At 40.0% G+C, this 24674-nt stretch overlaps 1 protein-coding gene across 18 annotated transcripts in view; it reads left to right on the forward strand.

The window, feature by feature from the left end:
• PDE8B (phosphodiesterase 8B) overlaps window positions 1–24674 on the forward strand; it is a 98496-nt gene that overhangs the window by 71353 nt on the left and 2469 nt on the right. For all 18 annotated transcript variants that reach the window (XM_086869223.1, XM_086869217.1, XM_023944613.2 and 15 more), the window contains 15 exons: window positions 1820–1898; window positions 2376–2516; window positions 3877–3965; window positions 4378–4438; window positions 10376–10427; window positions 13321–13398; window positions 14264–14340; window positions 15520–15684; window positions 16438–16483; window positions 16914–17049; window positions 18228–18426; window positions 19363–19580; window positions 20538–20673; window positions 22774–22941; window positions 24458–24587. In XM_086869223.1, the coding sequence (XP_086725349.1) occupies window positions 1820–1898; window positions 2376–2516; window positions 3877–3965; window positions 4378–4438; window positions 10376–10427; window positions 13321–13398; window positions 14264–14340; window positions 15520–15684; window positions 16438–16483; window positions 16914–17049; window positions 18228–18426; window positions 19363–19580; window positions 20538–20673; window positions 22774–22941; window positions 24458–24587 (1775 nt within the window). The remainder of the gene's footprint in view (window positions 1–1819; window positions 1899–2375; window positions 2517–3876; window positions 3966–4377; window positions 4439–10375; window positions 10428–13320; window positions 13399–14263; window positions 14341–15519; window positions 15685–16437; window positions 16484–16913; window positions 17050–18227; window positions 18427–19362; window positions 19581–20537; window positions 20674–22773; window positions 22942–24457; window positions 24588–24674) is intronic.

Below are 24674 nucleotides of genomic sequence, written 5' to 3' on the forward strand. Positions count from 1 at the left end.
TTAATTAACTGGGGGAAAGAGTGCTGCACTGCATGTCTGTGCTGCTTGTTGCTGATTTGCAGGTCTTTTAGACAGCTTTGTAAAAGCAAAAGGGAAGAGAATGCAGAAAGTTAGTTGAGAGCATTGAACTCAGCATATGTCACACTTTCAGACACAGGAGAAATGTGATGAAAAAGTAGCACCAGTCCCAGAGAGCTGTAGATGAGCTCATGTCAGTGGTCAGAAGTGGCTTTCCATTCCTAGCACAGACTCCGCCTTTCCACATAGCTGGTTCTGGTTTGAAACTTGGTTGGACATCTGTGTGCTAATTTTGTGCTAATTAAAGGGGATATGGGCCATTTAAACTTGTAATTTTGCTGGCTTGCTTGTCAGATTAAATGAAAATACTAAGACTTGAATAGTGCAAACATATCTGTGTATTTTCTTACAGAAAGTCTATGTAATTACATTTGTTAGCACCAGACAGGTATCTACCACTGAGACAAATTAGTTCCTTCACACAGCACAAAATCACACTTGGGAACCAGCTTGAATTGCTAGAAAACCACATATAAAATTACACTCCAAGCCCCTTTTATTGTATGAGCAGAAACACTTCTGTCATCTTCTGTATAAAACACTTCTTTCCTACAAATCTTCATCCACATGGCTGCGTATCTGTGTTATTGCGTATCTCTTTGTGTATCTTACTTTGTTTTGAGTTACTTCCACAATAAGCAGAAGTAGCAATATCTTGTATTTCTTTTTTCTCTAGTCAGGGGTACTAATTCAAACCCTACCATGCAGCCTGGAAGCAAGATGTTCCTTTTAGGCAATAACTGTGTACAGGAATGTTTATGCATGGTAGTTTTGCTCCCTGCAATGAGAGTTATATAGAAGGTAATTAATTTGTCTTTAGATGAAATCAAAGATGAGATACTGACATCTTATCAAAGCAAGTATGCCTGAATTGTTTCTTCTAGTATTCTCTTCTGGGCCATGGTAGGGTCTTGGAACTACATGATGTTCATGTCCATTCCAACCCAAATAATCCTATGATTCTATGAAATACACATTCTTCCCTAGTATTAGTAGCCTATATTAATGTTAATGCCATACATTTTCCCCTAGTTTTAATCTATATTAATGTTAAAGCCATCCTGTGTAATTCATAATTTAAGCAATTTGAATTCTGTAACAAGAAGGTAAGGCTTTTGTTTCCCTGCATTAGTTCATGGATAGCCCTGAAAGAAAATGGGTAACAAAGATCATCCTGAATGATCAGGATGTATGGAAATTAAGTCACTGCATTATTACTTGGAAGAATGAAAATTTATATTTTCTGGACTAGAACTCTGAGATGGCTTGAATTGTTTCCTTCAACTGTGTTGTATTACGATTTCTTTGATAGTGCCAATCTATTTGCTCCATTGAAAACTTTGTATATATTTTATATTATATTGTATATATCTGCTGTCATTTTTGTGTTCCTGATCTTTAATGATCACAAAACTTTCTGATGTAATAATAATGTGTTATTTTTGCTGCAAATTGTTAGTTCCTGCTGTTCAGAGCATGTGTGTAGATACAAGCATACTATTAAGATGCTGCAGTACCTATAAGCATTTTTACAATGTAATATGCAGTAAAAGCACGTTAACAACGGGGATGTCTGAGGCTGAATGTTCTAAAGAAGTCATAATAAAGATAGCGGCATGGTCTAGTCAAAACAACTGCTACTTTGTGGTTCATCTATCAATAAGTAAAATTTAATCACGTATTTATAGTGAACAAAATGTTCTAACACGAAAACTAATGTGTAATCATTTGCTGCTTTCAGGGCTTGTAATGCAGTGTTTACAGCATTAGACCATTGCCAGGAAGCCGTAGAAATTACCAGTGAAGATCATGTCATTCAGGTAGGGGGGAAAATGTTAACTATTTTATAGAATTTGAAAAGAGGAACTCCAAAGAGATCTTGGCTCAGTAGTTCCTGTTTTGTATCAGTATTTTAGTTTTGCTGCCCATTAGAAAGCCTTGTGCAAAGAACTGCTTAATTTCTGGTTGCTGCACACTGATGCCTGCTGAATTTTTAAGACTTCCTTCTGTAACTTCATTTAGATGGTAGTTTTCAGTAAACCAGTTGTTTCTGGTAAAACCTGCATTAGTTCTCTTTCAGTTATTTCTGATATTTTACATACTGCCTTCTCTGTTCAGCCTCTTGAATAAAATGTTTCACCACTACACAGTATTTTTATATGAGAAACACTGAATTGGAGGGGTGTGTGGTTGTGGCTTTAGCATATAACTTGTCACACTTTGATACTCATATATAACTTACTAGCTTTTAAATAAGCTCTTTTTGATATTGTCCTAATGTACTTTTGTTTTTGCAGTATGTTAATCCAGCCTTTGAACGGATGATGGGGTACTGCAAGGGAGAACTTATTGGCAAGGAGCTCACTGAACTACCTAAAAGTGATAGAAATTCTGCAGATCTTTTGGACAACATAAACACATTTATTAAAAAAGGAAAGGTAAGCAAATAAAACAAAGTCATGTGAAATTGCTATGGAGTTCTATTCTGATTTGATTTTTATTGCTGTAAGTTCAAGAGCACAAGATGTGTTCTTCATGAGTACACATATAAGACCATAATTCTGTTTCTCAGATGCCTAAGCACAACAGCCCATGCCACAGACAAGTGACTACAGATTTCATTAGCTTTGCTTTTAGGATCTGACTGAACAACTGCTGATTTGCTGGGTTAAAATCAGTATCAGCAGTATCAGAATGTTTTCTGTGTTTCTGTTTTGCTTAGAGCCCATGGAGCTTTTGTTAGTTGGAATGTAACAATTTGCCCCTCAGTCAGTCCCTCGCTTGGCTGAATCATCCTATCAAAATGTGTAACCTCCGTCAAACAGCAGAGCCTTCACTGACTGCATACTTAAAGCACCAAAATGTATTGGCACCCTGTGGGGTGCCAATTGTTTACCTAATAATTACATTTAGAATATCTGCAGTGCACTGTGAACTCCTGTCCTTGCAGTGATGGGCCTGGCAATACGTGTTCCCCAAATACATGCAACAGTCTCTTATCCCATCTTCCCTGGGTTGCAAAAGCACCTGTTGCCCTGCCGTCTCACGCTCCACTTCAAGACCTTTGGGGAGTTCTTGAACTTTCATGCAACATCCATCAATGATCTGAGTTTTGTGAGTCACTGGAGTTGCTTGCAGGTTCACTTTGGTTCATTAGCAATACCTACAGGCCACTTCTGCTGTGCTCCTCCTCATTTATATGGGCTGCCCAGAAGCTAGCACTGCCTGCTCAAAGGTATCTTCTACCCATTTTCCAACTTCATCCTACCCTGCTGCCAGGTAGTTCCCACCTTAAGATCTTTCCTCTTTGAGGTTAGTTGAAGTACATCTTTACATCAAGGACTTCTGAAATGTAGCATATATGTTGCATGACAACTGACAACTTCAAAGCTGAACGGTGCTTGGCACAGGGCTCATTTCTGCTGGTGCCAAGGGATATCCTATGGATGTGTCGCAGCCACTGCTCTTTATGGTGGCACCTAGCAATAATGTTTGTCACCTCTGTAAATAAATGATACCTAAATTTGCTTGTAAAAAACACGTTCTCCCAAGAGGAACATAATTATACTGTCCTTATGCTAGTTAAAGGTGCGGCTCTCCACTGGGGGAATAGTTGCTGCTTGCTGTCTCTCTCTCTGTATTATACTTAAGACTATATTAATTTTATACAATTTTTAAAAAGACAACCATGGAATAAAAATAATCATTTAGTACATAAGGTCTATGCAGGAATAAACAAATATTTGACTGCAAGCTATGTATGCTCAGATGCTGTCTCTGTTTTTTGTGTTTCTTTAGGAATGGCAAGGAGTTTACTACGCAAGAAGAAAATCAGGAGACAGTATCCAGCAGCACGTGAAGATAACACCTGTGGTCGGTCAAGGAGGGTAACTAACTTGTCCGGAACATAATTGCTTTCTGGGTTTTAGGGCCTTCTCTCTGCTATCTGCATCTGTAAGTTTGACATGAACCTCCATGTATTTAGCAACTGGGCAACACCGGTGTTTGTGTGTGTGCTTGTACGTGTTCCCACCTTCACAGTTTAGAACAGACACATTACCAAATTCAGCCCCTAGATGTGCAGGAGAATTCCTGGACCAACAGAAGGATCAGGTGTCTTGGGACAAAAACCTCATGTAATGCTGAAGGAGTGCTTATCACCCAGTTGTCTCGCTGGTGTTGGCTTGGTATCTGCTTCCCTGAGGGCTTGGAGATCTCTCCTTTAGAAAATAGTAAGGTATCACTTCACTTCTCTCTTTTCCATTTGATATGGTAACAAGTGATTATTTCTGTTGCTAGGAAAATAAGACACTTTGTGTCCCTCAAAAGACTGCATTGTACCAATGAAAACAACAAACAGGTAATGTGTTTCTTTCATGTGATAATTTTCATAGCTTTTAGTGAACTGATATTTTTTGGCTTATAAATTTTTCCAAGAAGATGTGATCTGTATTGTCAATGAGATTTTCACTGTTGGAGCAAGCAAGAAAGCTTCAACATTTGCATGCATTCATCTCCATTTGTAGGACCCCTGAGTAGAGGAAGATCATCTTTCATTTTCTGGAGCACGGATATGACAGTTGAATCCATGATACTGTGGAGCAACACAGACCACAGTTCAAAGGGAGTTCAGGCCTTTTCTGCAGAGCTGTTCTGCCAGTCTGATCTGATGTACTTATGCCAACTAATGACCTATGCTCAGTGGTCCCAAGGTTTGACAATGTGTGGTACTTACTTATATGAAGTGTAGTCCTCATGCTGGCCCTGAGACTTCACACACCTGCCAGAACAGGTGCTGTGGAAGGATGCAACCCATGCCATGACACGAGTAAACCAGCAGTGGTGGCAGAGCTGGGTCTTTGCAGTCCAGACACAAATCCACACCAACTGCTCCTGCAAAAAACTTGGTGGTGTGGGGAGCTGTTTGCTGTCATCTTGTCCTGGTTTCCTCCCTCTGACAGTGTCTGAGTCCTATCACATATGTTGTCCTATAAAGTCTGGACTTCTGTGAGCAGAGGAGTGAAACCTGACTTTGGCATGTGGTCTCTAGAGGTGAGATAGAAAGTGGAAAGCTTAGGAAGTAGCTGAAAATATTTTAGACCAAGCATGTGCTCCAGAAACAGGATATGTTTCCACGTTGTTTAGGGAGGAGTTATGTATCTTGTTTTATTTAGAATTTTATGTTCTTTTTGCTGTGATGCAGGTAAAGACACTTAGGCAGGTAAAGTATTTAGAAAGTCACTAGTAGCCCCTTCTTGAGTAGAACAATACTGAATATTAACACATTATTGGAAAACCACTACTGCTAAAAGAAAAAAAATGTTACCACTTATCCGTAAGTGGTAACATTTGACTGTTGAAACCATCCTCCTTGCACAAGTTTTTGTGGAGGTAGGTAGTAACAAATCAAGGAGAACTCTTCATAATTCTTAGAAGAACTCTGAATGTCTATCACTGAAAATTAAGACATAGTATTTTAAACTGACTTCATCTTTGAACTGAAACATGTATCTTAGTATTAGCTGCAAAGTATCATTTACAATCACATGCTCAGGCTAGAGTGCAACAGTTTTATACTAAGAGCAGTGATAAAGTTACATGTATTTCTCTTTAATTCACTGTTTAAACATCATAACTGTTGTTTCATTTATAGCTGCTTCAATGTTGATTTGAAAGTAAGACATAATCTGATATTTTTTTTATGTATTATTCACACAGCTGAAAGACTAGTACAGGGAGATATGTATGTGATATTCTTAATGCAAGATAGCAAATACTACAGACTTGAACCCATATGTCAAAAACAGCAGTAGGAATATAAGAAAAAAAGTCCTTTTCTTCTGTTCTTCTTTGCCGTGTAGACTGGACTACTTAAACCAGTAAGAAACATAGAACCATAGATTGATTTGGCTGGAAAGGCACCTTAAAGATCAACTAGCTCCAACCCCCTTGTCACAGGCAGGATCCCTTTCTAGTAGGCCAGATTGTTCAAAGCCCCACCCAACCTGGCCTTCAGTTTCCAGGGACAGGGCATCCACATTCCTCTGGGAAACCTGTTCCAGTATCCCACTACCCTCACAGTAAAGAATTTCTTCCTTATAGCTAGATTAAACCTACCCTCTTTCATTTTAAAACCACTCACTCTTGTCCTATCACTACACACCCTTGTAAAATTTCTTCTCATTTTCTTGTAAGCCCCTTTAAGTATTGGAAGGTGCTAAAAGACCTCTCAGACCTTCTCTTCTTCAGACTGAACAACCCCAACTTTCTCATCCTTTTCATATAACAGAGGTGCTACAGCTCCTCCTCATCAGGCCCTTCTGTTGCTCCAGCAGGTTTGTGTCTTATGCTGGAGGCACCTCCCATGTGTTGAGGCCCCTCATGACACCACAAAGCTTGGTGCCATCAGCCAAGCTGCTGATGGTGCACCTGATCCCACTGTCTGTGTCCCTGACAAAGATGTTACATAACACTGGCCCCAGTGCAGACCCCTGAGGAGCACCACTCGTCACTCCTCTCCACCGGACTCCTGGCATTGGCCTCAACTCTTTGAGCAGGACCGTTCAGGCAATTCCTTATCCACTGTGTGGTCTACCTGTCAAATCCAGGTCTCTCCACTCTATAGTCAAGGGTGTGCATGGAAGCATCAAATGCTTTGCACAGGTCTAGTTACATAACATTCCCTTATCCACCCATCTTAAGAGGCCAATATGTTAGGCAAGATTTGCCCTTAGTGAAGCTGTGCTTGTTGTCGCTAGTTATCTCCTTATTTTCCATCTGCCATCAGCTGAGTTTCCAGGGGAATCTGCTCCATGAATTGCAGGGCACAGAGATGAGACTGGCTTGTCGTTCCCTGGGTTTTCCTTTTTATTTTTTAATCTTTAGAAATGACAGTTAAGTAAATTTCTCCATTTCCAATCACTGGAAACTTCACTGGACTGCCATGACTTCTGAAATCTGATGGACAGTGGCTTAGCTACTTCCTCCACCAACTCCTTCAGGACTCACAAATGCTGATCAGGTCCTGTGATCTTGTGCACCTTAAAGTTCCTTGGATGCTCCCAAACCTGATCTTCTCCTATAGTGTGTGGTTTTCATTTTCCCAGTCCCTACCTTTACCTCCTGTGACTCAGGCAGTGTATGCAGCTGGAACACTTGCCAGTGAAGACCAAGGCAAAACAGAGAGTACCTCAGCCTTCTATGTGTCCCAGGTAACCATATCACTTGTTTCCTTCCAGAGGGAGACCACATTTTCCCTAATCTTTCTTTAATTCACCAAGGTACCTATAGAAGCTTTCCTTTATGTCCCTGATTTAACCAGATTTAATTTTATCAGGCTTCAGCTTTCCTAACATAACCCCTGGCTCTTCAGACATTCTCTGTACTCCCAGGCTACCAATCCTTGCTTCCACTATCTGTAGGCCTCCTTCTTTTGTTTGAGTTTCTCAACAAGTTCTTTGTTCATCCAAACAGGCCTCCTGGCATTTCTGTCTGACTTGTGAAGTATCACTGAACTCAGAAGAGGTGATCCTTGAATATTAACCAGGTTTCTTGAGCCCCTCTTCCCTCCAGGGCTTTATTCCATGGTACTCTACCAAGGAGGTTCCTGAAAAGGCCCAAGTCTGCTCTCCTGAGGTCCATGGTAGTGAGTTTACTGTGTACCCTCATCGATGCCCTGAGGATCTTGTACTCCTCCATTTCATGATTGCTGCAGCCCAGGCTGCCCTTGAACTTCACATGCCCCATAAACCTCTCCTTGTTAGTGAGAAAATGGGAAGTTAAGAAACAAATACTATATCAGGATTTGTGCATGAGGCAACGTTCACATTCTCCTGTACTGCTGAAAAGTACCATTTTTACTAAAAAAGTAAAAAAAAAAAAAAAGCACTGTCTTTTTAGTAGTGGTTCATGAGAAGCTACTGGCAAATTAAGCACTATTAGACCTGGGAGATTTACACATTTGGTGATCCCAGGGAATATGGTCTTCAAAAGGTTCTCCACAGATACAGAAGTCTGCCGCAAAGGTTAAAGACTTAAACAAAGCTTAACAGAAAGTATGGTCTGTGGAGATTTAAGGTCCCTTGGGGAAAAAAACCAAGGTGTATCTGACAGAACTATGTAAGTGGGTTTAGGTAAGTGTTTATGTGTTTTTTGCCAGTACAAACAGCCTCTGTATGGGATATCAGAGACCACCGGAACCTTCATGTATTTCTGTGCCAGATTTATCACATAGAAAAATCTAGCATGTTACATCTATGCATAGAAAAAAAAAAATATCTAAAAGAGCATTAAGCATTCTTACAGTGAAGATTTATGAATGGGAATTGACTTTCATGCGACTATTCCCATGTGCTGAACCTAGGTAATTATTAACGTTGCCATTGTCAGTTTGAGACCTGGCAGGACAGAGTCCAGTTTTCACATTCATAAATTTACAAGAGAGGTGTTGTTTCTTTCAAGAACATATTGACCCAAGATTAACTGTGTAACTGCCCTCATAACTTACCTTACATGGCTCTTTCAGGACATGCCTGCAGAAGGGGAAGAGAAGTATTCAGAACAGAAATGTGGTTTATTTTTTCAGTAAAGCACTTGGAGGACTATGCCTATGCTTCTGCCAGTTGTGCAGTAGACAGAGATATACCCACTGGCCTTGAGAGAAGCTCCACAATGAGGCCAGAACAAGCAGTTCTGATGCTTTGTCTCACTGTATTTGATGATATTTCCTTAACCTTACTCTGTTTGGTTGAAATTATTTCTCTGAGAGTTTCTATGTGGTTACAAGAGAGGTGTTCAAATTTTTAATTTTTTTTTTGGATGAAGAGTCAGTTTTTACACTACCCTGAACAAGATTTATATGGAGCATGAGCAAAGGGTTTCCCTTTCTTGTTTTTTTAATTAATTACAAAAAGCCATGCCTATATTTTGTGGGTTTTTATTCCTTTCCATTTTCTTCTCTTTTCCTTTCACCCTTTTTACCTGTCTCCCCGCAACAGCAGAAAGGAAAAAACAAAAAGTGTGCAAGAATAACAAAGAATTTGTATAATTCCTTTCCTTTTTTTCCTGAATAATCCTCATAAGGACCCTGCAGCATGCACTGTCACAAACTGATACAGACACCAAGAGCACACAAGTACAACCTTGTTGTACGCCCCTTTTAACTGACAGGTTGCAGCTCTGGATTTCATGCTTCCATGCAATCTAGTGCTTTGCTACAGGCAGGTGATGGATTTGGTCAGAGGAACCAGTCAGCATATGACAGTAATGGACTCCTAAATATTAAGTGTACTGAATAATGTGTAATTACAGTGTCAAGCACTGACAATTATTCATCTGAAGTAAGAGGGTAGGTGTATCTTCTCTAGTGACTGAAGTAAAAAAAAGTAATGCATTATTTCTAGTCTTTCTCTGTGACTCTGTTAGCTATACTTAAATACACCACACACCAGTTTTCAAGGGATAACTTGAGGAACTGCCATCTCTGGACAGTTTTCCTACTATCAGCAAAAGACTATTCTTATCACATAACAAAGGAAAGGGGTGAGGTGATTAACAGGTATTAAACTCATGAACTGGATGGTACTTTTGAATGAAACAGCAGAGGAACATTTCATTTGAGTTACTGCAAACCAAGCAAAAGCTGTAAATTTTAATATATGGAAATATCCTATTTAATTTCTAAGAAAGCTTAAAATACCTACTTTTGGAGATACCCAAGATGTTTCAGAAGCACAAAGAATTAAAATTTCATGTTTAATTCTTCATTCATGAGAATGATGAAAAACTATTTGGAAATAAAGGTCTGATGAATAACATCTACCTCTATCTCTTATTTTCTGGAGAGTAGTTTTTATAACTGAGTTTCTTGAAGTCCAGTTTATCAGTGACCCATGAAAGGATCCATTCAAAATTAGGTTCAAAAGTTCTAAGAAAATTATTATATTTTTATTTATTATATATTATTTATATATTAGTATTTATTATATATTTTTATTATTTATTTCAGGTTCATATGCTATTTGCACTTAAAACACTATCAGGTCTCTTGTAAACACAGGTATTAAAGAGGAATTCAGTACATGAAAGCACTCGTATCTGTGATTATCTGCACCGCATATCTGTTTGCTTTCATATTATTTCTTTATATCTAATTACACCTGAAGAAGAGTCTTTGCCAAACATTTCTTTTTAAATAGCTGAATGGAAAATGCTGGATATTGACAGTGCTGAACGGAGCCTGTTTTAAAGTTTTTTTGTATTCTTTTTTCTTACACATGTATTTAACTCTTATCTCCAGCTGTACAAGAGTCACCGTGAGGACAAGTACACAGGAGACAATTCTCAATCAGGTTAGAATATTACCATTTACCTCTACATTCCCCTGAGCCAGAGGTTGTGTTGGGGTTCTCTGCCGGTATGAATTGTTGTCTCTTCTCCCTGTCTGGTCAGTGGTTAGAGCTGATGGCCAAGGACAGATGCCAGCTGCCTCTGATACCACGCCATGATTTGCGCTTGTAATCTTCAGTGATTGAGTCTCCTGTGCAGATCTCTTGCTGTGCATTTGCAGTTCAGATGTATTGCTCTTTGTTGTATAAAAAATTGTGTTTGATCCTGTGGCTGGTGTACCTTAACACCTCTTTGTGTTTGACATGTGGAATGTGCTGATTCGTGCCAGCATACCTGCCACAGTGTTTCCAAGTTTAAGACCAGCAGGCCATTGGTTTGGCCCCAGTACAGGTTAAGACAGTTGTCTGAGGTGTCCAGGCCTGAGCAATTCAGTTCCAGTCAACACGGAGTTGCTGCAGCATGTCTGCAAACCTTGTCTTCTGTCTCAGGTAGGTTTGCTTACTCACCGACAGCACACTCCAGCCCTCCTTGAGCTTTGCAGAGAGCTTTTGACTAGAAGTGTGGAGCACAATGGAATAATCCCTTCCTCCAATGCTATGTAGTGCTTGGAATACCACTTTCCCTTGAAGAAGGAGGTTTATAAGGTGAATTTCAAGCTTGTGACTCTAGTGGTCTCAGCCAGACTGATGTCTTATAATTATGGGTGAAAAGGCTCTCATGCCTTGTTACCTTCTAGGCCTTTCCTGCTACAAAAGGTGAGACAACATTACTGTGCAACTTCAGGCAGCTTCTGGTTTTCACATGGGAGAATATAACATACTAAAAGCATGGGACATGACTGCTTGACATCCGCTGCTCTTTCAAGGTGCCTAAGCATACATACTAGCATACACACAAACAAACATCTGACAGCTTTGTGATGCCAAATAACAATGGGCCGGGGAAGAAGAGACAATATGAAATTGGCTGGTCTCATTCCCACTGTTGCCACCAGAATTGATCCACAGTGTGTTAAACCATTTGCTCCTGTATCCTTGTAATAAAAGGAGATTTTCTTCTGTTTCTTTCATGCAAACAGGAAGGTGAGGAAGCCCAGAAATTAAGCAGGACACTCGTTACTAATTTACAGATTTATATTAGTTTACTGATGTGTTAGATTTGCTCATTATTGTGACAGATTTCAGCAAGACTGGGTAGCCCCATCCTACGACACCACATTGATGACTATAGTGCAGTGGAAGTAGGCAGTCTTAGAGCATGTGATGTAGGTTTACCCTTTCCTGCAATCCTGCAGGCTGTGCTCCAAGAATAAATTTACAAAGCCATGGGTACGTACGAATATGTGACAATCATAGAGAAGTAATCCATGTGTATCATGCTGTTTGAGGTGGTATGATTTGTAATAATCTGGATGACAAGATTTTCTGACCACCAGGTGAAGAAAAAATTTTTACATAGGCATTTAAATATTTACAGATGAAACCATCATATGGCACAGAGTAGCTTTTATGCACCTGTGACTCTTTGGGTGGCACTAGCAAAGTTTCTGACTTCCTAATTGGTATTTAACATGAGTTGTTTTGTCAGCTATAGCCACTCACAGCTATATTTATGTGTAAATGCTTGCTCCCACTCAAGTGCCTTATGATAAACTCATCAAAATGTTAGTGAAGAATGGGGTTTGTAAGAGGAGTACTACCAAATAAATAAAATTATTTAACATGCATTAGCTATACCCTGCTCTTAGGTGTCAACAGAAGAAAATGCTTTCAATTTTTCCAGTTCAGACTACAATAAAGAAGACACAAGCTGTTTTGTAAGTCTGTGGTAGAAAAAGAGAATTAAAACAGAAACTATTTTAGTAATTTTTAGGATGGATCAACTTTTAATTCTAGATAATTGTATGTTAACATTTTGTTTTGGTAAAGTGAGGCTGCATACATCTTGTCCTGTGACATTATCATGAAAACTGGTCTTTCTGTTAAGAATATCGAAGTCATGATACTTCTGGTTCTTCAAATGTTTTTATCTTCTTTGGAAAGCAGACCCTACTAGGGTCTCTGGCCTTGAGAGGCATTATAGATACCTGGGAATAGGTAAAGACTCTTGGAAAGTGGTAAATCTGAATCTGCACTGTTCTTGTTTTTAAACATAAGGGAGAGCGCAGACTTTAATGTTTTGGAGAAAAATTAAATTTTACAAGATTTTTTGAGACTCCTTCCTGGCATTTCATCCAGCTTTTGAATTTGACGGGACGTGATAATTTCTCTTGCTTTAGCAAACAGCAGTTTCAAGAATAACAGTTTGCTGCATGACTAATATTCAGAAATAAATTGACTGTTTAATCATTCTCAGCATGTTGGATTTTCCTTAAACACAGGGTACAAATAATTACTGCAAATAAAATCTAAAGCTGTCTGAATCTGAACTATGCTTTGGCTTTAAGAGCATAGATTGAGATGAGACTCTTTTCAATTGGCTGAAGTTTTAGGCAGTTAAACTCAGGCTTGTTCAGTGGTCAGAGGAGAGCAAAAAGAACTCACAAGGGGTTCAATCCACCTGCCTGAGACACCTCTCCTGAAGCAGGATCTCTGATAACCTTAGATGATGATGACAACCTACAAGACTGCTGCTTTTTAAGGAGCTAAATTTAGGTGAAGCAAGTCTCCTGTTCCATAAGGCATCTTAACTTCCTTGCAAAACACCCTTCCAGGTGACTTCAGTTGCTTTAAATTGATAGACACTGAGTTCCTTGTTCTGATGTGCAGAAATTGCAATACTTCTCCCACTTACATGATATTGTTAAGATCACTTAATTAAATTCCCAAAATTTTAGATGGATATTTTGTAGGTTTCACTTGGTGCATTTTTAAAGCTTTTGTTTTATGCTTACAGAATCCGGTTCTTACAAGTGCAAGAACAGAAGGAAAGACTCAGTTGATGTTAAGTCAATAACATCTCAAAGCAGTGATGGTAAGAAAGCAAACTGTATGTACAATACTATAAATATACATGAATATATATTTATAAATAAATAACTTGACTTGGCTTGGACAATAAAAGTGCAGAACAAAAGAATAACCAGACAGATTCACAGTTAATTAAACAGAGATTACCCCATTTTTTTTATAACTGCTGTAATATTTCTTTCTGATTTGCAAAGCAGTGCCCCAGCATAAGTAACAGCATTCCTATACAATGCATAGCAGTACTGAATGCCTTCATAGGGAGGAGTGACTGTGGCAAGGGAGCAGCCTGCTGAGAGTGTGTGGTGAAGCATTAGTGCCACCTCTCTTAGAAATCTGCAGCTTGTGCTCCTGAACATGTAGTTTTGGTTTATTAATGCTTAACATGAAGGAACCTATTGCTGCTGTTTATTTGAGAGCAGTACTTCTACTGATCACATTTGCTACTGCTTATTGGGGTGGGACAATGGTAGCAGAGATTTCTTTCTGCCCCTGTGTGTAGTGAGAGAAGCACTGCTTATGAGGAGCAGGAATGGTTTTCATTAGAGTAGCTGTACCACCAAGGTGAGGGATACACACAGACTTACAGGAGGAGCCATGTATGACAGAGATCCATTGCAGTCAAACCGCATGAAGTATAAGCACAGGTCCATTCTGAAGTGAAGGATGGATGGAAAATCTGACAGCAAAAATGAGGGCTGGCTGCCAAGGAGGCAGGCAGCAGTACAAGAAATGAAACAGTGAAAAACTTGCAGGGGGAGATACAGGAGAAATGGGACACAAGGCTGTATTTCGTTGTGCTGTGCCCCAGCCTTCTGCACTCTTCAAATGCTGTCATCTGATTCACACCGTGTGGCTCTCTTTAATGGCAGCTCCAAGTTTACAGACCCGACGGTACTCTTCAATGGCACGGATTCATTCTATGACAATAGAAGCTCCTATCACAAAGGTGAGTCCTGAGCACTGACATTTCCACAAAGTCCAGAGTTTTGAATTGCACTCATAGGGAAGTCTGTAGTTTCCGGACAGAAAAACAGTACTTCCTGCACTTTGTATTTAACAGAGTAATATAAGTATTATTTTTTTTATTACCACTTTCTACATCTCATTATGGCACTCCAAATGCTAGTCATAAGGAAGAGTACTAAGGAGGGGAGAAGGGTGCCCTTGCTAGATGCACGGCTTCTGGCAAGAAGGGGACACTGTTGGGTCATGAGCGAGTATGAGGATATTTTCCAGTCTGACCTTTGCTGTCACTATTGATATTTATAAGATACAATGCAGAAGAGGGTAAGCACCTGCACCATCTTCTGTCTCCCCCACTTTCTGCAGCCTTTCTTCACTGTATTACACAAATTGTGCTGCAGTCACTTGTAAGACACCAGGGTGTCAGGTATCTTCCACTTTCGAACCGCTTTTTCCTCTCTCCCTCTCTTGCTATCCACAAGCTCTTACCTCCCAGCACCACTGTGATTGTAAGAGCAACTGGCTCCTTTCCTTTTCCTTAATCATACCCACAGGGAGGCTTGTAGTGGCTGTGCAGCAGCCTCTGGCTCCTGGAGAAGACAGCACTGGGACTTTCCCCCTGTAATTCTTGGCAGAGCCAGAAGCAGTAACTGCTGCATTTCCAGATTGTGGCTGAGGCACAACGTGGGTTTCAGAGAGCCATCCTCTTCTCCCACAGTCCAGCTCTTTCTGCTCTCTGCCCTTCACTTCTACATGGAGAAAACTAAGCCTTTACATCTAATATCAGTGTATTTTGGTCACATCCAAGAATTTATTTGTTTGTTTGTTTGGGTTTTCCTCCAGGGACTGAACAATTTGTTTCAGAGCAGACCTGGATATGGTGAAGGACTGGGACATGGATAGTTTTTGGTCCACCCACTGGCAACTATTTCAGATACTTCACACCATTCTACTTCCATTTCCCAGGAATTTCCCAGTTTAAAATACCAGATGGATACCAGGAAATCTGAGCACAAATTTACATTTTCAGAGTTGTACTTCAAGGATTGTAGGGAATTACTCTGCATTTGATGAGAATTAGCATAATCAAGACAAGAATAAAAATTTTGTAATAAGAACTGCCATTCACTTTTCTTTGCCTGCCTCCTTAATCTGCTTTCAGGTTATTAACATAATTAATGCTGCCCAGGAAAACAGCCCAATCACAGTAGCAGAGGCCTTGGACAGAGTTCTGGAAATCCTGCGGACAACAGAACTTTATTCCCCTCAGCTAGGTACCAAAGATGAAGACCCTCACACAAGTGATCTTGTTGGAGGTCTGATGAACGTGAGTAAAATTAGTAAAGATTAAATTGCTGCTACCAAGTGTCCTACATCACAGTTCAGTGCTCTGCTGTGCTAACATTTCCCAAGCAATGGGAAGGGGACTTAAAATTCATCGCCATTTCAGTTAAGTATTTTTACTTTACTAGCAGTAATGTAGGATGTAGTAAGCTGTGGCCACATTACAGTCCACTGGGTACATTCATCCCCAGACACAAGTGAACAGACTTGCAACCAGAAACTATATCCAATCTCTCAGAAGACAGTGAAGGAGATACTTTATAGAAACTCTAGAAGCTTATATGGGATTAGAAGGATTGCTCTATAGCTGGTCCAGTGTATCGGTGAGGTTGCTTTAATCAGGTTCTAATTTTGGTCCTGTAACAGCAGATAAAGACTATCTAAATTTTGCCATGGATTTACTATTTTTTTTAATAGAAGTTGAGCTAATTGCCACTAAAATAATATAAAGAAAACGAAAAATAAATTATAGTGGCTGATTTGAATGATGAAATCCTGCAGGTGCTAATGAGAAGGTCAAGGAGGGCAATACACTGTGCATTTTTTTTCTGGAGATCTCATACCAGTGTTCCAGGGATCCTTTCATGTTTGTTTTGAAAGACCCTAAAACAAGGATTACGCTGTAGTGCTGCAATAAGAGCAGTGCTTTTAGTACCCAGGAATAGTACTTAAAGTGCATGTCATGTTTTTCAACTGGTGATGCAAAAATCTAAGATAAAGTTGCTTTCTTTTTCAGGATGGCTTAAGAAGACTGTCAGGAAATGAGTATGTGTTTTCTAAGAGTAAGCCACCATTTTAAACTTACCTTTGCACCTGTGACTTCTTTTGTTGATACTGCTAACATACAGCTTCAAGCTAATTTGCAATGGGATATATGTCTCTGGAAATGGTTGTCTAAAGGACTGCAGCACAAGTGCTAGGCTGCCTCTATTTTGGTGTTGAAATAGGCTCAAATAATTAAAATAATGCATTTCAAAATGTTAGCAAAAAAACACTGTCAATCAGAAATGTTTACTGATCTTTTTGGTTTATGTTCAAATGCTCTGTAATAAACCTTTCTATTATAGGCACTTACAGACTTTTTCATGTAAGGAAAAAAAGCTGTTTTTCTTGAAAAGGAGTTGTTTTCTAATTGGAATTCTGAAGAGGGGCTGTGGTAGTGTAGAGGGAATAACCAAGAAATGTGTTAATTCCCAAATTCCATTTCAACAGATATGAACCTGAGCCATACTCACCTTCCAGTGCCAAACACCATCAATGATGTTCCACCCTGTATTGCACAGCTCCTAGATAATGAGGAAAGTTGGGACTTCAATATTTTTGAGTTGGAGGCTGTTACAAATAAAAGGTACTGGACTCCTTTCCCTGGGTGCACAGAGAAGGTTTGTTGCAGAGCTGTAGCTCTGGAAAAACTGAAGGAAGACAGCAAAACTGTGAGAGCTGTCTTGCTTGATTCACATCCACTCTGTCCAATGAATACACTGTTCAATGTAATCTGATGTTGCCACATGCTAGATGCCCTCCAGATGGCCCTTTTTCCTGCCCATGTGCAAATGGTCATGTTGGAAAAAGAAAACCTCTCCCCTTCTTCACCCAAATTATCCCATGATTTGGGAAGATCTAAGGCAGCTGTGGCTTTTGATTGCAGGGATTAAAAAGTGGGATGGAGGATAAGCCAGCGATAGGATCAACAGATACGGATTTTAAAGCTTGTAGTGAAAACAGACGTCAGTAGTTCTGAGGTCATGCAGACCACAAAAATAAGCATGTCATCCAGAGAGAAAAGTTGTTTTCATTCCAAGACACAAAGAATCACACAGACACCCTGTTCTTTTGTACTTTGCATAAAATGGTAATTTTCAAAATTTTCATTTGCCTGGTTTTAATCTGCAGATGTTGGGGTTTGGTTATGCCTTTTTCAACTTGGAGGCTCTGCAGGAGTGGAAAATGTAACTGCTGGATAGGACTCTCTCACAACACAGAGTAAAACACAACCCAGAGTAGACTCAGATTTAAGAATCAAAAAGATTAGTGGTTTTACTATTTCACAAATGGGCTTCCCAGCATTGTACAAACACACACACACACACACGCAGACCACTTTACAATTGACATTTGACCTTTTTTTTGGCTTAAGACTTTTTAGCCTTTGGCATCTGCCCACGTCATGTTCAAAGTCTGCTTTTTCTCCTTAGGAAAAAAATAAATGCAATTTTGTTTGATTGACAGATACTACACACAAAAAATGGGCTTTTTAGATGCTTTTTCTGAAGCCACAGGAATTGCTGAAACTCTAATGGAACTGTACCATGTCTACAAAACATTAAAATAATGTCTGAAAGGATGATAGATGCAATCATTTGTAACCTTGGCAAGGCTTTTTAGAGGTTCTAGACAAGCAATTTAAAAATGTTTAACTTTACCCATCCCATTTAAAAGTCTCAGTTTCTTTGTTGAATGTATCACTTTTAGAACATCACAAGTTCCTATATGACAGCAGTGCTTTTTTCTTCTATTGTTTTTCAGGCCATTAGTGTATTTGGGCTTAAAAGTTTTTGCCCGGTTTGGGGTCTCGGAGTTTTTAAACTGTTCAGAAGCAACACTGCGGGCATGGCTGCAGGTCATTGAAGCCAACTACCATTCCACCAACTCATACCACAACTCCACACATGCGGCAGATGTCCTGCATGCTACTGCCTTCTTTCTCGGGAAGGAGAGAGTTAAGGTAGAACCATCACCTAGGAGTTCTTTGGGCTAGGATTTCAGTGTATTTGCCATTTTACGTGTGTCATCCAGAAGTCAGATGTTTAAATAATGGCCCTGGCTCCATAAACTCTGTCTGTCCTTGAAGTCTTCCTATGAGGCAAGCAGGCCCACAGAGTTTCTCCAAAGTCTGTTTATACAAATTTACATTTAAAGTAGCAATGATGGAGGTGGGGAGGGAACATGGCTCTTTTCTGTCTCTTGTTAACTGGCTGTAGGTAACAATTCTTAATAAAGCTTTGCAAATGCTTTGGAGAGAGAGGTGTAAGGCTATTCTCCCTGGTACCCAGCCCAGCAACAAGACACACGAGAAAAGTTCAAAACTGTGCCAGTGGAGGTTCAGATGGACATCAGGAAAGATTTCTTTACTGAATGGTTAAACACTGAAACAGGCTTCCCAGAGAGGTGGTTTATGCTCCAAGCCTGTCAGTGTTTAAGAGGCATTTGGACAATGCCCATAATAACATGTTTTAACTTTTGTTCAGCCCTGAAGTGGTCCAGCAGTTTGGCCAATGATTGTTGTAGGTCACTTCCAAGTGAAATAGTCTGTCCTACCCTAAGCTAAAACATAAGGTGTGTAGGAGCAGAGTCAATACAGATACATTCAGGCAAGCATATGAAGTGGAAGGAAACTACTAGGTGTTCTATCCATTGAAGAATTCTATGCAAAGATATTGATCAGGTGACACCAGTACAAAGCTTCATTAACAGTATATTTGGACAAGGGTAGAAGTGGAAGTTTTATGGCAGGTAATCTGTAGGCACAGTGAATGGAAAATGACTGCAAGGAGGCAGGATCCTTAAGTTTACATTTGTGTAATTGTGGGTATCTGGAAGTTACCAGAAAATATTGACTGTAATTTTTGTGCTGCATTTTAATTTTCCTCTCTCCCTGTAGGGAAGTCTGGACCATTTAGATGAAGTAGCTGCATTAATAGCTGCCACCATTCATGATGTAGACCATCCTGGACGGACCAACTCTTTCCTGTGCAATGCAGGCAGCGAATTAGCTGTCCTTTACAATGATACAGCTGTATTAGAGAGTCATCACACAGCACTGGCATTTCAGCTTACAATGAAAGACAGCAAATACAACATTTTCAAGAATATTGACAGGTGTGTCTGCCAGACAAGGGGAGTGTCCATGTGTGGACTGCTTATTTGGCAGTTTTAGTTTGGGGCAAATTGAAAGCCTACCTTCCAAACAAGAATACGTAATTTAAATAAAGATAATAAAATTTAAACTCTTCTAGAGTCCTATGTAGACACGATTTATAAAAAAGTTTTCATTTCCCCCTCACCCACCCTGTCTTTCAACTTGTAATTATTGGAAGCTTAAAGAGATGTTTAATAATCTTTTATGAATTACATGAACTTGGTCCAGCTAATGGCCTCAAGGCTGAATCTTGGCCCACTGCCTTTTCATTGAAGGAGTCTGGATATTACTTTTTTGGGGTATGTTTAACACACCAGCAGCTAGATGCTGCATTTTGTGTCTGCACAAGGTCCTATGCATTCCAGCACTATTGCGTTTACAAGGAATGGAAAGGATGGTAGCAGAAGACATGAATCCCTGTGGTTGGCTGGGCATGCAAGCAGCCTTGGAATTCCCACTGCATGACACTAGCTTTTGTAGGGACAAGGTGAGAGAGAAAGAGCTCTGAAAGGGAAAGAGCCTGACTCTAAAGAGGTAATTGATTTGTTTACCTCCATAATACTGTTGTTTTTGAAAAATCTGAGATTTGCATTCCAAGCTAACATACTAACATATAGTGCAATGGATGCATTGGTGCCATTCCTGGAGTAGTTATTTTAGTCTTAGAGCATTATGAAACAGCTGTAAATTTTTGTTGACTTCAGGATTGATTTTCATTAGGTAAAAATAACAGAGCGGGGGTAACCCAGAGAAGCATGATCTTGTCCATTCCTCCATCCCTAGACCGTTCCTAACTCTAGGTGCCAGCTTGTGGTTAAGCCCCTGAGCAGTGTTTTGTAGCACTGTGTGAGCACGGATGAGGAAAAGCCAGAGTTGTGTCTGGCAAGCTCGTGAGAAAACCTCTTCTTCTTTCCTAGAAATCGCTACCGGACATTGCGCCAGGCCATTATTGACATGGTTTTGGCAACAGAGATGACGAAGCACTTTGAGCATGTGAACAAATTTGTGAACAGTATCAACAAGCCTATGGCATCTGAGGAGACCAGCCCACACGTAAGTGCTTGCAGGATTTTATGCCTTCAGGCATTAATTTACATTGTGGTAATGTCCAAATGACACATATGGATTTGTGGCTTCACATATCAAAGTGTGAAAAAATACACTTCTTCTCTTTTCAGCTCTTAGTTCATTTGAACATTTTATAACCCTTGTGCTCAAGGTCATCTTGTATTCAGGAAATATATGGGCGGATGTTGTTTTACATGGAAAATTGTGTGCACGGAGCCAGGTTGGCACCTGTTCCTATGATCCTGTCTCCAAACAGTGGGATTTGTCTAAGCCTAGAGCTGTAACTGAGAAGCCTCCTCAACAGTTTTGTCTCTCTGCAATCTGGAGCCTTCAAGCCCTAAGGAATAACTTCCTGAGACCTCTCCACTCCTTTTTGTACCAAGAGATGTCCAGGTCTTTTTGCGTAACAGTAACACACCCTAATATTCCACCAGGGTTTATTTAATAAGCTGCCTCTGGGCTTCCATCCCCTCTTACCTTCTCTTGCTGCCTCTCAAGGCTGAGCACCCATGGCCTGACTAGGTTCTCCTGGGCAGTGTTACCTGAGGAAAGACTATCTTAATGCACCTTTGTAAATATAATGCTTTGTAGGAAACATGCAAAAAAATCAGACAAAACTGAAGGTCAGCAATGTTAAAACCAAATAGAAGTATTTTCTGTTAGCTATCCATAATTAGACTTTGTACTGTAGACTGTCATTGGCACCATATACAACTTTAAAAACAGCATTCTATCAGCTGAAATTACCTGCATCTAGGGACTAGTGAGTTCACTCTCCCAGCAAAATGAGCTGTAAACCACAAATGCTACTGAACTTATCTCACAATAAATGTGGAGGACAGAACCACTTGAACTAAAGACTTCTTGTTTTTCCTCAGTATTAGATTGTTCTGTTCTTTACTGTTAACAGTGGCTCTTTCTGCTTTTGGTCTTTAACAGCTGTTAAAGTACAGGGTTAACTTGACAGTTCTTTGCTGGGCTACCCATTCTGAAAAAGGATTATCTGCTAAATATAAAGCTAGAAGATTTAGTGTCTGAATTGGCAAAAATCACAGCAAAATATTTCCCCGCAAGCCACAAAGATATTAATTTAGCTGTGGTGGCAAGAAGTACCTACATTCAGTTTTTTACTCAAGAATTGAATGCAGCAGTGAAGGGAGGCCAAAATCCTGCAAATACATTATTTTGAGAATAGCATTAATGCCATGTAAGTAGCGGTCTTTCATTACTCCATAATATACCTGTGCATTTCTAAACTGTTGAAGACCTGGAATATGGTGCCACAGCAGGCTGGGAACAACTACCTTGTCACCTCCACCTGGTTTCCAGAGCAGTCATTAAGAAGTTTGGTATTTTACTGTCTAGCAAGCAGAGAATTTCTGCAGTCAGTCTGCCGCTCCTGTGATTTTCTACTGTTACTCTCACATATTATATAAGATTTCACCTTACTGGGAAGTGAGAAAAAAAGATTATTCCAGGTTGAGAGTTTAAAATCTGGCACAAAGAAAAGTAGTTATACTTGGAGACATGCTGGAACTGAGTATCAGAGATCTGCTTTTCTGTGTGTACAAGAAATAGTTGTGCCAGTCCATTCAGCCTCCTGTGGTGCCTCAGTTTTCTCTTAGGAATAAAAATCTAACTCCAGAAACTCCCCTAAGAGAAGCAGTCCCCTACTATCACCACCCCTACATTTAAACATTCAGAAGTGAGCATTGTTTATGTGCTTGCAGTTGGTGGATGCATCCCCTATCATGGTCCTTTTCCAAGAGGCCCAGGCTGGGATGCAGAAAAGGTAACATCCTACATGATAAAGAGCCTGTGACACATTATTTCACAAACTTTGATACTAATTCTGAGAATCTTCACGACTGTAATATGTATTTGGGTTATCATTAGTTACTCATCATGGCTCCAGCTCTCAGACATCACCTTCTTCTCCAACTTCTGGGTGCTGTGCATGAAACTGTAAGGCAGCAGACTGAGTGCCTGCATAGTGCCTAAGTCCAGTAGAGCTGATAATGATGCCCTTGCTCCTGCTAGCAGGGGATGCTGCCACTGGCCACTGTAACCAACTCTCCTTTACAGAGTGAAAGCAGCGACACTGAATGTACAGCCAACATAAAGAATTTTCCAGACAACCAGACACTGATCAAGCGCATGATGATTAAATGTGCAGATGTAGCAAATCCATGTCGCCCCCTAGAGCTATGTATCGAATGGGCAGGCAGGATTTCAGAGGAGTACTTTGCACAGGTACGTATGTTTCTATGATTTAACTATTATATTATGTAAGGAAGTGCCATTAGCTGATCTGCTGCTCCACACTCCTGGTGTCACCACAGAGTCCAGATGTTTTTTCGTTCATAGTCAGAACTCATCCCTCAATTTCATGCAGAAGAATTCACTCCAAGCAGTCAGCTAGTCTGCTTATCATGAACCTCATTGTACAGAATGGTGGAAAGGAGGTTTTACGCTTTCATAATCTGACCAAAACAATTTGATTAGTCCTACTCAATTTAACTGGAAATTCAATATGGTCAGCACTCTAGCTCCCTGTCCCAATACCTTCCCTGAAGATCCAAGCCTCAGCTGAACTACTGGGATCACCCTTTCTCTTCTAAGATGGAACCTGAACTACTAGCATTGTAAGCAGAAAAGTAGTGCACGCATGTGGGCAGTGTAAATACTTATAACATGGGATGGCTCCAAACAGTATTGGAAGCTCAGCTTTCTTCACATTCAGCTTTTCTGACAGAAATGCAACCAGCTTCCTGAAACACTCTTTTAACTCTTTAATTAACAACTGATAAAATCTTAGCTTTTATTTGCCAGTAATGGTGTGGAAATAACAGCTATATGTTGAGAGAAAGGGAAGTGGGCATGCTTACCCTTGAAATTCAGCTCACACACTGATAGTTACTACTGAAAGAAAATTGTAGTTACTACCTGAGACATGTCTGAATTTTATTTTAATCATAGTGAATTCTGTCATATCCTAAGAAAGATCAGAGATTACTTATGCTGTATCTCCCTAGCAAGGTATCATAAACTTGCTTTAAAATGCCCAAATTAAGCACTAGCCTACTTGCAGCAATGTGAGGTGCAGAGAGCTGTTCTCCTGCTAATTTTCTCCTCCTCTGCTAATTTTGGAGACTGCTCTGCTGCCAATTCCTGTATTAAATGCTGCCTGTACTACTTAAAAGGGGATGTTATTTGGAATTACATTCTAAGAAACTGTTGAGGTGATCTGCTCCTCCATCATAGTGAGTGTAACAAAACCAGGCCTCTTCCAGCTGGGGACACACAATTAAAGGGCATACCTTTACTTCTATTATTATCTTATAACCTGATACAAGCAGAGGAAATAACACCAGCAACAATCTCTTCTTATTTAAAAGACAAATGGCTTGTAACACCCACTACAGATACTGAAAAATGACATATCAAACCTGTTCTCTGCTGAGGGACTCTGCAACCTCATTTTCCGTATTTTTAGCTGGTATACCCTAATCACCAGATTACAGCATTCTGTCTTGTTGGAGCTAAGTGCAATCACAGGACTGTCGTAATAAAGAGTACTTGTGAAAGGGAAGCGATGTTGATTTCAGCCCCTGTTCCAGACACACATGAAACTAAGGCAGTTCACCTCAGGGGTTCTAAGGCTTGTCTCAAATCTCCTATTGCAATTCATCTAATGCCTTGACCTCTTGCTACTCCAGCATGAAAGTCAGCAAAGCTCTAGTTGTTCACTGGAGTTTTTTCTTCTTAGACTGATGAAGAGAAGAGACAGGGTCTGCCTGTTGTGATGCCAGTATTTGACAGAAACACCTGCAGCATCCCCAAGTCTCAGATTTCCTTCATTGATTATTTTATAACAGATATGTTTGATGCATGGGATGGTAAGTACTGATTTTTCTTCCCTGCTCTGACACAAAGATTCCTGGGCCCAAAATGACTAATCTCAAGCTTGTGTCCGCTTTTTTCAG

The sequence above is a fragment of the Cyanistes caeruleus genome, chromosome Z (genome assembly GCF_971803275.1).
Source record: "Cyanistes caeruleus chromosome Z, bCyaCae1.hap1.1, whole genome shotgun sequence".
Classification (NCBI taxonomy): domain Eukaryota; kingdom Metazoa; phylum Chordata; class Aves; order Passeriformes; family Paridae; genus Cyanistes; species Cyanistes caeruleus.